The sequence below is a fragment of the Durio zibethinus genome, chromosome 9, assembly GCF_047325235.1.
Source record: "Durio zibethinus cultivar Kanyao isolate XHJ-2024 chromosome 9, ASM4732523v1, whole genome shotgun sequence".
Classification (NCBI taxonomy): domain Eukaryota; kingdom Viridiplantae; phylum Streptophyta; class Magnoliopsida; order Malvales; family Malvaceae; genus Durio; species Durio zibethinus.
Genome location: NC_143170.1, coordinates 25,095,617 through 25,112,894, shown reverse-complemented (window position 1 = coordinate 25,112,894; position 17,278 = coordinate 25,095,617). Strand labels below are relative to the sequence as shown.

Below are 17,278 nucleotides of genomic sequence, written 5' to 3'. Positions count from 1 at the left end.
ATAATAAAATTTTGCTTTTTTTTTTTTGCTATAAAATAGTAACTAAAAATTAACTAATTTGTTAGAAAAATAAAATGATACAAAATGAGGAAAAAGGAAATTTTATTCGGTAACAAGGTTTAAAAAGTATTTCGAGTAAAGATGTTTTACGAAATCCCTAAGTAAGAAGATTTTTTTAAAATATTACTAATGTATTAGAGTATTTATAAAAAATTTTCAATATGATGAAAATTTCTCTGTTCTTCAAAAAATAAAAAAAAATAAAATTTTTTAGAAAAAAGTAAAATGTGTGCATTAACATGTTGTCATTTGAATTGTATACATATGTTCATTTTTACAAAAAGTAAATATGAACTCTCAATGATAAGATTCTAAAGTATTCTGAGCAGTTATATCTAAAAAATCTTTAGGTGAAAAAGAGTTCTTCTAATGTTACCAACGTACTAAAATATTTTAAGAATTATTTCAATAAAAATGGCTCTAATTTATTTTTCTTGAATAAAAATGAAACAATAAATATGGAATAAAGATAAAAGAAAAAAAAACAAAATTTTAATAAAAAAAAGTCAAGGAAATTACTTTTTAAACACCAAAACTAATATTATTTTTGTCAGTATTAATAGATAACACGTAATTAATTGGTACTATTTTAAACAGTTATTGTGAGGATGCTAATCTTTTATCACACGTAACTGACTCCCAAACTTAGTCAATGTCGTAGACTCTGAAATCATCTTTTTAATAAATTTTAAGATTTTATTAAAAGGATAAATTTTAATAGGTCGTCAATTGCACCTAGCCAAAAAAGATTGGTAGCGACTCTTTTTTTATTTTTTTAATTTCATTTTTAAATTTGTCAAACAACTCTAACACTGTTACGATATCTTTGTTAAAGCAAAAATGACTAAGAAACCATTTCCTAAAGTTGAAAGAAATACAAAATTATTAGAACTCGTATATTCTGATATTTGTGAGTTAGATGATTTATTAACAAATGAAGGAAAAAGGTATTTATAATATTTATAGAAGATAGTTCTCGTTATACTTTTGTGTATCTATTAAGAACCAAAGATGAAGCTTTTGATAAATTCAAACAATATAAATCAATTGTTGAAAATTAAAAGGAGAAGAAAATCAAAATTTTTTAAATTGATAGGGGTGGCAAATATTTTCCATATTCATTTTCTCTTTTTTGTGAAGATAATGGAATTATTCATCAAAAGACAGTCCTTTATGCATCTCAACAAAATGGTTTAACCAAAAGGAAAAATAGAACCTTAGTTGATATGGTAAATAATGTGTTATTAAATGGTAAATTACCTCTAAATCTTTAGAGAGATGCACTTTTAACAGTATGCCATATACATAATAGAATTATTTCAAAGAAATTCTTGAAGACACCATCTGAACTTTAGGATTATGACAGAAAATCAAATTTGGATTATTTTAAAGTGTGTGGGTGTATTGCCTTTTATAAAATATTTATCCTCATAAATTAAAATTAGGACCTAGAGGCATCAAAAGTATTTTTGTTGGTTATGCACAGAATTCAAAAGCATATAAACTTCTTGATTTAAATATTAGTGTTATTGTTGAATCTATTCATGTAAAATCTTTTGAAAATAAGTTTATATGTAATATTAAAATTAATATGGAGAAATAAATTGAAAAGATTCCTATGACTGGAAATAAAAAAAAAAGTAATGATTTTATTGAACTTAGAAGAAGCCAAATAACTAAAAAAAAACTTTTATATTATGATTTTGTTTCTCCAGATTCTATTGTCTTCCTAGTAAAAGAAAATAAAATCAAAATACTTAATAAAACACCAATTCTACTAAATTTAGATGAAGACCCTAAAACATTTAATAAAGTTATGACTTGAAGAGTGTTGCTTTTTGGAAAGAAGCTATTAATGATGAAATGGACTCAATCATGTCCAATAATACATAGGTTTTAGTAGATTTACCTTTAGGTTCTAAACCTATAAGATGTAAATGCGTATTTAAAAAGAAATATAATACAAATGGTTTTGTACAAACTTTTAAAATAAGATTAGTTGCAAAAGGTTTTAAACAAAAAAAGGCATAGATTATTTTCAGACATATGCTCCAGTAGCTAGAATAATATCCATTAAAGTTCTTATAACTTTGGCTTCCATTTATAAATTGCATGTGCATCAAATAGATGTTAAAATGGCCTTTTAAAATGGTGACTTAAAGGAAGAAGTATACGTGGAACAACCATAAGGTTTTATTTTTCCAGGTAATGAGAATAAAGTTTGTAAATTAATTAAGTCATTTTATGAGCTAAAGCAAGCTCTTAAACAATGGCATGAAAAGTTTGGTTCAACCATATTAGCCAATAGTTTAAAATATAATAGAGTAGATAAGTGCATTTACTCAAAATTTACTAAAGAATATGGAGTTATAATGTCTCTATGTGGATGATATGCTAATTTTTAGTACTAATATGATTAGCATAAATGAAACCAAAAAGTATCTTATTTCTAATTTCAAAATAAAAGATTTAGATGCCATTTTGAAAATTAAAGTTAAGAGATATAACATATTTAATTAAAGTCATTATATTAAGAAATTGGTTAATAAATTTAATTATTTTCATATAAAAGAAGCCAATACTCTATATGATATAAGTATAAAATTAACAAAAAATCAAGGTTATGTAATTGCACAACTTGAATATGCTAGTGCTATTGGAAATATTATGTATGTTATACATTGTACTAGGCTAGATATAGCTTTTATTGTTTGCAAGTTATCAAGATATATAAATAAACCTAGTATAAGTCATTAAAAAGTCATAGGAAGAGTTCTAGGTTATCTTAAAAAAACTAAAGATGTTGACTTATTTTGTTCCAGATATCCAGCTATTTTAAATAGATATTCAGATGCAAGTTAGATCACAAGTATAAGTGATAATAAATCCAATTCAGAATGGATATTTACTCTTGAAAGTGGTGTAATTAGTTGAGTATCAAAGAAACAAACTTGCATTTTACATTCAACTATGAAATTTAAATTTATAGCTTTAGCTACAGCAAGCAAGAAAGCTGAATGGCTAAAAAATTTATTAATGGATATAAAATTGTGACCATAACCAACGACATGTATTTTCTTGTACTGTTATAGTGAAGTTACTATATCTAGAGCTCATAGTGAAATTTATAATGAAAAATCTAGATATATTAGTTTAAGACATGATTATATAAGAAAAGTGATAAAAAATGGGATAATTACCATAATATATGTTAAATATACTAACAACTTAGCATATACTTTTACCAAGGCACTATTTAGAAATTTGGTAAGAAGCACTACAAGTGAAGTGGGTTTAAAATTCCTTTTAGACAATAATAATGAGAACCTAACTTTGAATTAGTAACCTCTAATTGCAAAGTTTAATAGGTAAAAATAAATTATTATTATGTATCTATAAACACCAGTTAACCCATTCTAAATATTTAAAATACTAGTGTAAGCCATTGTGTAAATGAAAGATGGGATTAAACACTTAGTGAAGTCTATAATTAAATGTCTATAGCAATGGAGACATAAATAAGAAACTTCACCTATATAAAAATAGAAGTGGTCTCGCTTTAACAAGAAAATTAAAAATTTTTGTGTAAATGTTTATGAATAAGGATAAGCATATAGCCATAATAGTGCTAAAGCGGTTATAAACCTCTGAAAAAATATTAAATAAGTATTATGTATGTTATATCTTCAATTTTAACACTAGAAGTTGAGGTTTAATTTACGAATACCATTAACTTTGTTAGAATTCTAAGGTATATATACTAATTAAAGGTTTAAATCAAAAGATACATTCTTGTATTCATAATATTTATTTGTGTTAAAGGTTAAAGATTAAGTACCAACATTCCAAACTAGTGAAGGATTATTGGTAGTTTAAAATGTGATGCATCCCACATTGAGTAGAAAGATTCGTTATATGTAGTTTAAAAGTGATAACTTATGTTATTTAAGTAATTGAGTTAAGTGTTGGAGTGGGCCAAGTCATTTGGGCTTGTTAGGAGTTTTTCTAATGGGTTAAATAATTTTAAAAGTCAAAGGTAGACATTTGGGCTTTTTAGTAAATAGATTTAATTTTTAAATCTTTTATTTTTAATTTTGAAATATTACTAAAATATTATTTTTATTCTTAATAAGCATATTTAAACATAAAAAAATATGATGGTTCGAATAATCATATTTAAACAATAAAATATAACTATACAAAATGTCATGATTTTTTAAATTGGCTTATTTTGTGACTATTTATTTATTATAAGTAGATCTTTTTGCCTGACCAATTTTACTACTTCTGATTTGGAGAGTTTTTTAAGGTTTTGTTGTACCCTATAGGCATAATTGTCTTTAAGATAGTATTCTTCATGCTTCTAAGCCATATTTTTTCTTTCTTATTATTTTTGTTTTCTTAAATTTTCTAACAATAACATATAAACAAATATAAATATATTTATTTTTAATATAACTTACAATTTAAGTATATATAATATAGGTGTTTTTTTTATTAAATCAAGATATTAAATAATATTTTTATTAATATAATTCATATATATAAATATCTATTAAATAAATAATAAAGTATATATTTTTATATATCCTAATAAGGGTCAGAGTAGAATACCTCAAATTCAATAATAACTTGAAACAAATTGTTCAAAGAAGTAAAACTTAACCAATTTTTATTTTTTAAAAAAATTGTATCAATTAGATTATGATATAATCTGTTTTATTGTCCTTAGATCCATTGATTTTTTTTTTTACAAGATTTATCTAATAAATAAAATTTTAAAAACAATGAAAATGACAAAAAAAGCCAAATGGGATGGCATATAAATTTTTATTAAATTAAAACATTAAATAATATTTTTAATAATATATAAATATAGAAATAAATAAATAATAAAATATATTTTTTATGTATACCACAGCTAAGGTGTAACAATCAAAATCTTTCTCTGAATTAAGATCAATTTAAAAAAAAAATTCAATCTAATTATCTCGAATTAAAAAAAATACATCAATTGTATTGGAGCAAATCGAAATCTATCGAATACAAATTATTTTGTCATTTCTATCTTAATTGATTTTTTTATTACAAAATTCATCTATTAAAAAAATATAAAAAAGAATAAAAGAAACAAAAAAACAAAAGCTTAAAAAGAAAAGAAAATGAAAAAAATGGCGAAAGGTGCCATGTAAACACTTGAGATGAGGTGTAACATTTTAAGTCCATTTCTAACTTGATTCCTTTTAAAAAAAATCTCAATTCAGTCTCAATTTTTTTAAAAATGCATTTTACGGTGGATGAATGCAAGTCAAAACCAATAGAATAAAATTATTTCATCATCATTACCTCTATTGATTTTTTTTTTATAAAATTTATCCAATAAAAATAAAAAATAAATAAGTAAAAAATAAATTTAATAAAAAATAAAAAGTAAAGAATTGGAAAAAAAGGATAAAAAAACCCTTAAACTAAATTTCAATAATTATTTAAGCTCATATTATTTTTTTTACAGTTAATTAAACTCATATCTATGTTCATCAATTGAGTTTTATTGAAAGAAAAATGATTAACTGTTATAGTCCGATTCAATTGAGCGAAAATAGATGTATAAAATTTTAATTAAATAAAAATAAATATTTAAGGATTCAATTGATTTAAAACAGGAGATTTAGAATTTGATTAATTATAATAAAATGTTTAAAACTTAAATGATTATTAAATTTTTGTTTAAAAGTTTGTTTTTGAACGTTATTTTTATTATATTTTTTAATAAAATAATTTTAGCAATCATTGATGATTGAACCTACGAGATCAAAGCCCAAACAAGAAGCCCAACAAGAATGAAAGAGAGTTGGGCCTACATGGGCCACATGAAAATCCCAACTTGGACTGGACCCACTAAAAATTAAAATTAAAATCTCATTTTAACCGTTTAAAAGCGGTTTTCCTACACGGCGGTTTATGGTTTTCTTTTTTTGAAATTTGAAATTCGAAATTCTTGATCGTTTGATGATCCGCCCTTCCTCTTTCTAGGGATGGCGCGTGGGCCCCACTTCCAGCTCCCTCTACCGTTTAAGTTTCTCTGTTCAATCGCTCACATCTTACTTCATTCAAACCCCACTGCGAACGGTACTTACAAATCTTACTCTCCCCATTAGTGAACACGTGTACAATTAAACTGTCGTTGCAGCAGAGTTTTTTATATTCAAGCAAATGAGAAAAAGACACGTCAGAAGATGAGCCTGATTAGGGACAGGTGTCGGATAAGTAAAGCGAGTAATTAACAGATAGGATTTTTTTTGTTGCTTAAATTTTCCCGCCCGGAAGACAGTATTCAAAAGGACAGCAGTGAATCATCTTAAGGCTGCTTTTGAAAAAAGAAATGCTTATAAAATCCGAACACAAGTTCTGGTTTGTTTGAAAAGCAAGATAGGATTTTTTTCTGTTTGAGAAAATCTTCAAAGACCAAAAAGAAAAATGGAACCTGTCAAAGAACAACAACCTCCTGCTCAAATTTCTGGTTCGTTTCTGCCTCAATTTCTCCAATCTTCCCTTGGCATTTTTAAAGGTGGTTTCTTTTGGTTTTAAATTTTGTTTTCGGGATAATTTCAGGTAAGTCGAAACTACGTTATCCACTTCGATCTTCGATGAAATCAAAGGAGGAGAAGCCACCGGCGGCTGATTTATCCAATTCTTCTTCATCCAGAAGGTATTCAAATTCTTATAATTTGCAGTTCATTTTTTGTCTCCGCAGAATTTAAACCATGTTCTTTCAGATTTAAAGTGACATAATAAATAAAATTTATGTACAGAAAATAAGTAGGTGTGGAATAGCTGAAAGATTTTGGTCAAATTAAGAAATCAAGTTAATTTTCAAGGTTTCTTTTTTTTTTTTTCTTTTCTGCGAGGAAATATAAAAGGTTGTTTTTGAATAAGACTAATCTTTTTCTTTGAAGGATACACAAGTTTTTAATCTATAATTCCTTCTGATTTATAGGTTTTTGGATTGCCTTTTTAAGGGATTGAAAATCTGATTTCCGGGTTTATTGGCAAATAATTGCATGTATATGATTTTGGGTTTTATTTGTTTGGCCTTCACAGGGGAAGGGCAACACCAAGTGTATGCAAGAGTGTGGGTGTTCTTGATCTTTCCAAGGAGAAATCTGCCAAGCCACCCAGAAGGCTCTCTATTCCAACCAAATCAACTATCACTCCATCTTCAAAATTAGTTGGGACAATCACACCTATATCTGAGGCTAGAGCCAAGAAATCTACAAATGGCCAGGGAAAAAGTGACACGCCTCTTTCTGATGCTTCTAGATCAGCAACTCGAAGGCGGTTCAGTATGCTGTCATCAGCATCATACTGGCTGCGGCAGATTAAGCTCTCTGAATCAGCTTCTATGCACTCAGTCTCACTTGGGTTTTTCAAACTTGCCTTAGAAGCTGGATGTGAGGTATGCTAGTTCATTTGTTTCTCCATTTCACTTTGCATGCTTGTGCTTGAATTGGGGTTTATTGGATAGCTGCATCAAAAGTTCTTGCTTAAATTATCTCAGGTTCATGTTATTGTATCATCCTTTGTATTTGCGAGAAGTTCTTTGCATCAAATTCAATCATATCTCTGTTTTTGTTCTAATCTCATTATAACTACAAATCCAGCCGCTTCAGGAAATGCGTGATGAGCTTAAATCCTATGTACGTCGCCATAATCTTGTTGAAAATGGGGAAGCTATAAAGGAACTACTCGAAAGCTACAATGTTTCAGAAAATTCAGATCAACCACAGGTGTCTGAAACCTGTTCTCAGGTGCCTGAAGAGGGGACTCGGTCATCTGATGATGAGATTCACAGTGTTTCTTCTGCAGTGGGATCTAGGAAACTTAAACCCAAGTCCTTGAATACTGATGCTGGTCAAGTATCAACAGTAGCCGAATCAGCGAAAGAGGCTACTCCGAAGAATAATCCTGCAACCAGGAATAGGGTTTTGAATAAGAATAGTTCAAACTCAAGGTCTGTTTCAGACACTGGGAGTCGCAAGTTACAGAAGAAAACTCAGAAAACAACCAAGCCAGAGCCTGTTAAAGGAAAGGATAAGACCAAGAGACAGGAAACCAAATCAGCTAGTGAACAAGGCGAGTGTGTAAGATAAATTTTAGGTTCAGCATCTATGCCTTACTTTGACTTATATGCAATTGTAATGTTATTTACAGGTCAAGTTAGCCCTTCGGCTGCAGTTGAGACTGTTGAAGAGGACAAAGAAAATATGGTAAAAATTCTTCCTTCTTGCTAATATATTGAGCTTCACTGACTATTGACTATTATATTGAGCTATCCTTCACTTACTGGCCTACAAATTTGCAAGGTTTCAAAAAGTTTGGTAGGGCAATAATGATGCCTGATTTCTATTCCCATGCCACTAATTATTTGATAAAGTTGATGTTAATTCACGCAATCTATCGACAATTCTGGCCTTCTTCCTTTTCAGGATGCGCCTCTGACAGAAGAAATCAGCGTGACTGAAGTGATATAGGTAGTATTCTTCAAAAAAATATGTTGAACCATATTAATTTCATCCTCTATTGGGTTCTTCGTTGTCTATTTTAGGTTGTTTGATAGGGGTTAAAGTGAAGTGTTCCAATCTGGTGTGAAGTCAAGACCTTTTGGTTTTTTTTATCTTGGGTTGTTGCTTTAAACTGGGATTTTGTCACTTGAGATGCAAATTGTCTCAAATCATTGAAGTTATTTGTTGTTATATTAATGTTATATTAATCTTTTCAAGGATATGATTGACACATATCGACTCCAAAATTTTCAAGAAATGCGTATTAACATCAAAATCAACCAGAAAAATGAATTTGGTATCCTTGAAACTTCATAAAATATAGTATTACAAGGAGAGCTATGTCGTCCTAGTAATCAGAGAGAGGGTGATGAGGAGGATTAAAGCATAGGTAGAGAGCCATAAATTTGAGTATTTATAATTTATTTTTTGATTTTTAAACTGCAACATTTTTATAAAAAAAAAAACTACAGAAAAAAAAAAAAAAAAAACTATTTCTTTGATATGTAAACCTCCTGAAAAATCGACTTCTTTCTTTGTTGAAGCTTCATGTGCTAACATGATGAGTTGGGCCAACATTTCACATAACATGTCCTGCTTGGGCTACCTGTGTCCGAAATTTAGTTGAGGTTGCATCGCCAACATTTATCTGACGTCTGCTTGCTTGTAATTTCATGTTCTTTTTTTCCTTTTGATGGGAACATACGATTTAATTCACTCATTTCCAGTTTTCCACAACTAGTATCAGCTGCAACACCTTAAAACATGATTTATGGAATGCTATGCTGACTAAGATCCCTCCAATGATTCAATATATTCCTTTTCTTTTGATACGAGGAGAAAGAGGGAATTGAAACTTGAATCTGAAGCCAAATCCACCAAGAGCTGGTTTCGTGCAAGTTGAAGACAAGTCAAAACTGCATTAAGTTCAGCTTTAATTTGAAAATACAACCATTCGCAAAACCAAACAGCACTCATTTTCCATCACTATCACAGAAAATACCAACAGTTGGTAACTCACCTGAATTTTCAACCATTGAACCATCAACGTTAAGCTTGAAATGACCTGCCAGGGAAGACCAAGCAATATAGCATAACTTTCTTGATTTTGGATGCCGATCTAACAGCTTTATATCTCATAAAATCAAGGATAAGAATTGAAAAACGTGCACGTGTTTCATAATATGGTCAATGAAAAACTATTATCCTGTGATGTTTAAGAATGAGAATTTGCCTCTTCTTATCCTTTCATCATGTTGCACCATGCTTAAAGACCCATGCCATAAATCAACAACTTGCAGCTTATGTGTCTTGCATTGAGGACTCAACTGTAAGTCAAAAAATTGAAGGCCATTCATGCAGTTGAGCTTGATCATGCAAAACCATGAAAATGGTATGCATGTTGGAATGTAAAAAATCGGGTATAATTTATATATTCAGGTTCGAATTGCCATTTTCCAAGTGATTTGTGAGAGCTTATGGCTTAGTCAATCAATGACATTTTCCTTCTCCGGCTAGCTGGATAATTAGCAGGTTGTAAATCATGACCAAATAAATTTGTGGAAAAACCAATCTTGTACTTCAACTTTCCACGCCTCCCCGTCCTTATCTGTGAGAAGAAAATTTCTTTAACTGTACATTATTATTACATTTCAATTAGGACTTATGAACAACATCCTTAATAGAAATATTCAAAAAAATAAAAAAAAAACCAAGATCAATTGCTGTGATTTCTAGAATCACCAGGTGATGCGGATGCACTCTTGGGCGTTGTAAATGGCAAAGAAGACGGTAGAAACATCAAACTCCCAGGCTGTGAACTAGTCGAAGGAGATTTGTTCAAGAAGCTTGAGGCACAGCCATTCCCTTTCACAGTTTGTGAGTAACTAGAAGCCACTGGAAATGTCTGCTCCCCACATTTCAACTTTTGTGCCAAACTCTCTCCAGCAGGCTGAGTTACACCCCCATTATTGCCAGCGCCAATGATTGATGTGAGAGCCGCTGCTAAAGCAGATTGGAAATTGGGGTCTGCTGTGATTGCTTTGGTTGCAGCAGCGATTGTATCCGTGGGTAGAGGCTGTTGAGGAGGATTTAGATTATTCTTTTGAATGAAGGATTGATAAATGCTATTCTCCATGGCCGGCGGTCTTCCAATGTTCAGAGCTCCAATTTGGTTTTTCATGTAGGGTTGAGTACTTCCATAGCTAAGGAGCCCATTGCCCCAAGACATGGTGTTGGATTCTGAAGAACCAAAGCTGAGACTTGTAGAAGGATATCTTGCGGTTGTGGGATGAGCTGAAGAAAACCTATTGAAAGGAAATGATGAGGATGATGATGGTGTTGAAGTCAGGTCCAGAGTGATTGTTGGGTGTGATGAGGCAGCCGATAGTGAAGAGTTGGGCAAGTAAAACTTCGATTTTGAGTTATCAGATAGATAAAAGTTGAGTCCATGGAGATTAGCAGGGATGGTGTTGGAAGTTGGTGGAGCATTGGAGCCAGGCTGTGAGCTCGATGATGAACCAGACAATAGCATTGAAGCAGCTGCAGAAGTGGTGGAAGCCATTGCAGTGGCTGACATTGGAAGTGGATGATTGTGTGTTCCTTCATAGGTTGTGATTAAGATGGACATGTCCTCAGCACATCTTTGCACCTGATGAAATTGCAAACAAAATAACGTGTTAATGAAGAAGAGAGGAAAAATATAGTTTTAACATGGTTTATGGCGTTTAATTGCTAGCTAAAACCATAGATGTAAGATTTGGTTGTGATAAAGTTGAACTTAACAACACTTATTTGAATATATGTACCTGTTTTCTCACTGGGCATGAAGGTGCAACAGTGCAACGATAATATGCTCGAGGGCAAGGATTTCCTTTAGCAATCTTTTGTCCATATTTCCGCCATTGGCATCCATCATTCATCTGTGCAAATGAAAAGTTTTCTTATAGTTTTTACTAATTTCATGCTAAAAATTAAATAATGACGCTTCATTTTAACCATGGATTACAAAAGAATTAATGCACTAAACTGACTAGTGACTAGGCTAAAACCCTGGTTTCTTATGGCTTCGTGATATCAATTAACTATTCAATTATCTTCTTTTTTTTTTCCTGAGGTTGAGTTCTTAGATTTCATTTACTATATCATTTTTTCAGGTCCTTTAAACAAATTTATTTATATTAAACTTAACAAATTTATAAAAATTTACCTTTTCACAACTTTTCGGATCTCGAAGCAATCAAGAGAGAAAGTGACGCCGATCATTTAAGCCAACATCAATTGATCTATTCAATTAACTATTGTTATATTTGATTGATGCTTTTGTTATTTATTTATTTCTTTTTTTAAAAGATAAAAGACAAAAAAGAAAAAGAAAAAAACCTATCAAACAGATCTTAATGAATGTAAATGACTAAAACTAACCGTAGGAGTATCGCATCTGGCTCTTACGCAAACCCTAGCTTTCTTGACAGGGTTTTGTTGTAAAGCTTCATCATCTCCGCTTCTAATTGTCTTGAGAACTTTGCTCGGTGGCCAGGTCTCTTCTTCCTTCGGTTCCTGAGAACTGTTTGCTGGGCTTCGATTTGGCAAAGCTTCATCATCTGTATCTGATTTAGAAGCTACAAATTTGTAATCTAGGCCAAGAGATAAACCTTCTTTGCCTCTCTCCTCCTCTTTTCCTTGGCCAGATGTTCTCTTCTTATCATCTTTTCTTGAATCACTTGAAAATCTTCCAAGGGTAAGAGAAACAAGCTCAAGTTCTTCAACTTCTTGGTGGTCATTATTTGTTGTAGCTGTGGATTTCTTTGCATCTGGTCGAACAATGTCATAGAATTGCATTTGCAGGTTCTGATAATCCTTCATTATCCGATTTAAGTACATCTTTAGTCTTTGATTTTCTTCTCTCACCTCTCCCATCTCAGCTTTGGCAGATTCAAGTTGATCATCCTATATCCATGACATACAAAGAAAACTGATGAATTTAACCAAACATATAGTATTCTTATTGCATATGCATGTGACATTAATTTTTTTTCCATTAAACTTTCCCAAGAATTATTCCCTTTTTTGTTTGCAATTCCTAGATGCTGATATTTCCATGCATGCATGTGTTCAATATATAACCAGATCAATCATTTCTTGATTTATAAATATTATGATGAAAAATAGGGAAAAGAAATGTCTGATTGAAATAATGTAATAATCCAATTTGATATAAATACAGTTGACTAATATTATATTAACAATAAAAAATTAAAGTCTTTTTTAATGAAAATTTTAATACCTTTGTTAAAGATTAGACCATATAAATCGAAATAAAAGATGAAAGTAATCTAACCTGCTCCTTTCGACTTGAAGAAGATGCCATCGAGTAGTCAGGTTCTATGCTTGAGAATCTTTCGGTATCAGTTTTTACAGATACCTATTTAGTTAAGCATTATAATTATAAGTTAGCAGAAAAGAAATATTGAAAGTTAATTATTAAAAACGTACATATGTGTGTAGAGAGAGAACACAAACCAGGAGTTTGCCTACTCTTTAACCTAGCAAGCTAATCTTTCTATATATACTGAATTGAAAAGAGGAATTTCAAGAGAGTTATAGTAACCTGCCGATCTTTATATATAGCAAATTAAGAAGCTTGAAATCTAGAAATAGAAAATGAATTGGAAAAGTAATGGCAAGAAAGGTGTCTGATAACTTCTCCATTCAAGAGTCTAGAGAGCGTGTTTCCGGAGCATAATTATGGTCAAAATCTCACAAATCAAGGTTTTAAAGGAAAAAAAATTTGTTGAAAAACACTGATAGTCAAATAGGCATGCATGACTTTTATAGATCAGACAGATTATTCCTTTCAGAACCAATATTGCTCTATTAATCCAACAGGTCGTGGTTAGCTGTTGAAGTATGTTTCTCTGGGATTTCAAGAAGGAGGTGGTTAGCTGTTTGTGGTGCCACTTTCTGGTCGTTATGGCTTGTTAGGAACGAAGCTGTCTTTAATAAGAAGAAATGGGTTGGTGAGGAAGTACTGTTTCTAATCAAGCTGAGGTCGCTACATCGGATTAAAGCCATAGAAGGATGTCCTGTTTTGGAAGAATGCATTTGGTGGTCTGATCCAACAGAGTCTGTTTCTGGTGTCCCTATTATTTAATATGAGATCTGGGATGGTGCGGGAGTGTCCAGGTCGTACTAAGTTAAATTTTAATATGGACGGTTTTGCTCTTGGCTCCCCCGGTTTGGCCGGATGTGGTGGTATGTTGAGAGATGAGGAAGGTTTCATTCTTGGAATTTTCTATGGCCCCTTTGGTATTAAAACTTCAAATTTTGCTGAGATTTTTGCTATAAAAGAAGCCCTTTGCAATGTTCTGTAAATCCCCTGGGTTAAGACCAAAGATCTTGTGGTGGAATCTGATTCAAAAGTGGTCCTATTTTGGGTTGTCAATATGGGTACCCGACCTTGGAAGGAGTGGCAAATTCTGAATGAAATAGACAGACTTAAAGCTGAGATTGGAAGGGTTGATTTTGTTCATACTTTCAGCGAAGCAAACTTTTTCCAGATGCTTTGGCAAAACTAGGGACTAACAGGCTGGATATGTTTTACGGTTGGTTTTTGATAAACTTTCTTTGTTGTATTATCTCTATCGGCCATGTGTTTCTTTTCGGACTGCTACTGTAACATCCTATTCTTGAATAAAGTTTCATTTGTTGGCAGAGAAAAAAAAATCCAACAGGTTGTTTTCTTGTACAATTTGTAGAATTCATTACCCAATATATATAGGTTGTTGATTGGTGAAATGTCCCACAGTAAACTAGCTATGACCACAAATATTATTCCTTTTGGATATTGTAGAAATATTGATTTTTTTTTTTTGGTGATCTTAGAATGAATATATAGATGATGTTGTACAAATATTAATTTTTTAACTGTCCATTTATTTTTTTAACACATAAATTATATTTTATAAATAATAATTAATACATTAATTAAACAAAATTTGGTTTCTTTAGTTTCATGTTACACAATATGTTCTATTAAAAGAATCACTTAGGGTGCAGACTCCCTTGCTAAATTGGGACTTCATAGAAACTAATATTTTCTGGCCTGGATATAGTCTTGTATTTCTGTTAATAATAAAATTCCTTTTAACTTAAAAAAAAACTACTTAGGGTGTGTTTGATTCAATTTTTAATGATTTTACTTTTTTAATATGATTTATGTTACACGTGAATGTCATATATAGTTATAATAATGAAAAATATTAAGTTTATGATCATGATTTGATCAATCTCCAATTAATTAACATTTAAAGTACAAAGACATAAAATATATGCATGAAAAATTTTTTTTCAAGTTTTATTATAGTGCTATAATTGTAATGCAAATAACATAAAAATGTAATTTAATTTTCAAAATATTTTATTAATTCTATGTTGAACTTATGCATTACAATTATATTTTATTAATTTAATTTTCAAAATATTTTATTAATTCTATGTTGAACTTATGCATTTACTTTAAAGTTTGTAGACATGCATATTAATTGACAATTGGTTTTTTGTATGTTAAAAATACCTTTTCATTAATTTCTATTTGAATAAATATATTTAATTAGATTTCAACCTGTATTTAAGTCGTTTCAAAAATCAAAATTAAAAAAAAAAAATGGATATGTTTTAGCTTGTTAAAGAATTTAACTTTATGAAGAAAATTTCTATCCATACATAAACTATATGTTTAACTCATAGTATTTATTCTAAATTACCTATATTTATTTCTATATATTTATTCTATAAATAAGTTAAACAAAAAAAGAAGAAAATTATCAATCAACATTTTATTGTGGATAATTTCTTATTTATCAATCAAGTGGCTATCTAAGATTCATGTAACCTATATAATTTTATGAACAAGTCACACCCAACTGAGTAAACGTGGAAAATAAGACAACTTAATTACATGTGTTAAATAAGTTTGTTTACATGGAAAATATGAAAAAGTGATAAATAGTATATTACAAAATTATAATATATAATTTATTTCAATACATGAGCTAACTCCATATCATATATTCATATATTTTATTAAAAATATAAAATTTAAGATTAATAAAAAGAGATAAATAAAAATTGATCAATATTTAATTTATTAAGAAAATTATCACTAATAAGAACTTCAATATTAATAAGGAAATATTAATTAAATTATCAAAAATATTAATTAAGAAAATATAAAAAAATTATTAATTAAATATTAATTAAATAAGTTATAAAAAATATATATCTCATTCATTATTTGTTCTTTTGAAGTTTATCCATTAAATGTCCTTTTTGCATTAAATATGCATGTATGGCAGCGTTTTAATTTGTTTACCTGCTTGTTGCTGCTTAAATCCTTTTTTTCAGGTGATGATGGCTTCATATCATCATTCTCTCGATCTGGTCTTTTCTCTTCTACCTGAAATAACATGCAACAAATTAAGGAAACAAAACTTAATATTTTGCATATGGCATAACTAAATGAAAAAAAAAAGAGTAAAATTATGATGATCTTTAACATATAATCAGAGGAGTTAAATTGAGCTAAAACTCAGTTGAAAATCTTGGGAAGAAAATGGCAAGATGAGATGAAGAGCCATGAAACTAATCTACACCTCAGGAGCTGCAACCTCTTCCCTTCTACCAGCAACTTCTTCATCCCCAGAAGAATCAGCTCTCTTCTCTTTCTTCATGACTGCATCTCCTTGATCAGATATTTGCATCAAATTCTCCTCCATACAGCTTTGTTTTTTGCTTTTTCTTTTTCTCTTGCAATAAATTCTCTGAAAAAAACCAAGTTTCCTCTTCTTTTATAGAGGGGCTGCTTTATTTGACTCCGCTTGTAATTTTTTTTTTTCATAAATCATATTACACACTCAAATAAATACTATGTCAACAAAACCCCACCCACTTGCATATTAAACAAAAAAGAAAGCAACAAAAAAAAAAGTAGAAGAATTCAATTTCAACTGTTTAGATAAAATGTCGTAGGCAAAGAATGAAATCAAAAGAGAGAGAAAGAGAGGGTTTGATCGCCGCAAGGCCCGCTCCCCACCTAATGTCAAATATTCAACCAATTCGTTGAAGTTTCTTACATTACAAAAGTCAGATGGGGATTGGTTGATGGTCAAAGTTTTTAGCCAAAGTCCTAATTATTGTTTTCGTTACCTCCGGTGACCGGGGCTTTGTTTTTTTCCAAGAGTTGGTGCTTTTAGGGTTTTAAATGGTGGTAATGGGATTGAGGTCAAACATGGGATAAAGCGACTTTCTTCTTTGTCTATGCAGTTGACCTTTTTAACGTACTACAAAGAAATTCAATTATAGTGTGTTAAATGTGAATCTAGCTGGTGCCTTTTCATACTATCTCATTCTCATTATATATTGTTGATTTGTTTTCTGGTTTGATGACTAAAATTCGTTGGAAATTTGGCTCGATGGCTGTCTTGGAAGTTGGAGTAACTTGTCACAGAGTGAACGGCTAGAGGGCGTCAAAGATGCTATTTTGGCCGCACTATAATACTCAGAAATTACAACAAATTACATGAGGTAAGGCAAGAAAATGAAGTAGTGGGTAGAGAGGAGAAGGAATAGGTTGGATAAGGTAAAAAGAGAGTAAAATG

At 30.3% G+C, this 17,278-nt stretch overlaps 2 protein-coding genes across 2 annotated transcripts; one reads left to right on the top strand and one right to left on the bottom strand.

Annotated features, from left to right (window-relative positions):
- The first annotated feature begins 6,399 nt into the window (after positions 1–6,399).
- On the top strand, positions 6,400–8,842 carry LOC111317332 (uncharacterized). Its single transcript, XM_022919790.2, has 6 exons — positions 6,400–6,580; positions 6,673–6,769; positions 7,162–7,516; positions 7,722–8,193; positions 8,272–8,327; positions 8,547–8,842. Exons 1-6 carry the CDS (start codon positions 6,538–6,540, stop codon positions 8,589–8,591), a joined length of 1,068 nt encoding a protein of 355 aa, XP_022775525.2. The 5' UTR covers positions 6,400–6,537; the 3' UTR covers positions 8,592–8,842.
- A 1,335-nt stretch (positions 8,843–10,177) lies between these two features.
- Positions 10,178–16,452, bottom strand: LOC111312397 (WRKY transcription factor 72B-like). Its single transcript, XM_089765946.1, has 6 exons — positions 16,274–16,452; positions 15,994–16,077; positions 12,961–13,044; positions 12,045–12,569; positions 11,429–11,542; positions 10,178–11,271 (listed from the first exon to the last, which is right to left on the bottom strand). The coding sequence occupies exons 1-6, from the start codon at positions 16,394–16,396 to the stop codon at positions 10,339–10,341; spliced, it is 1,863 nt and encodes a 620-aa protein (XP_089622072.1). The 5' UTR covers positions 16,397–16,452; the 3' UTR covers positions 10,178–10,338.
- Positions 16,453–17,278: the final 826 nt, after the last annotated feature.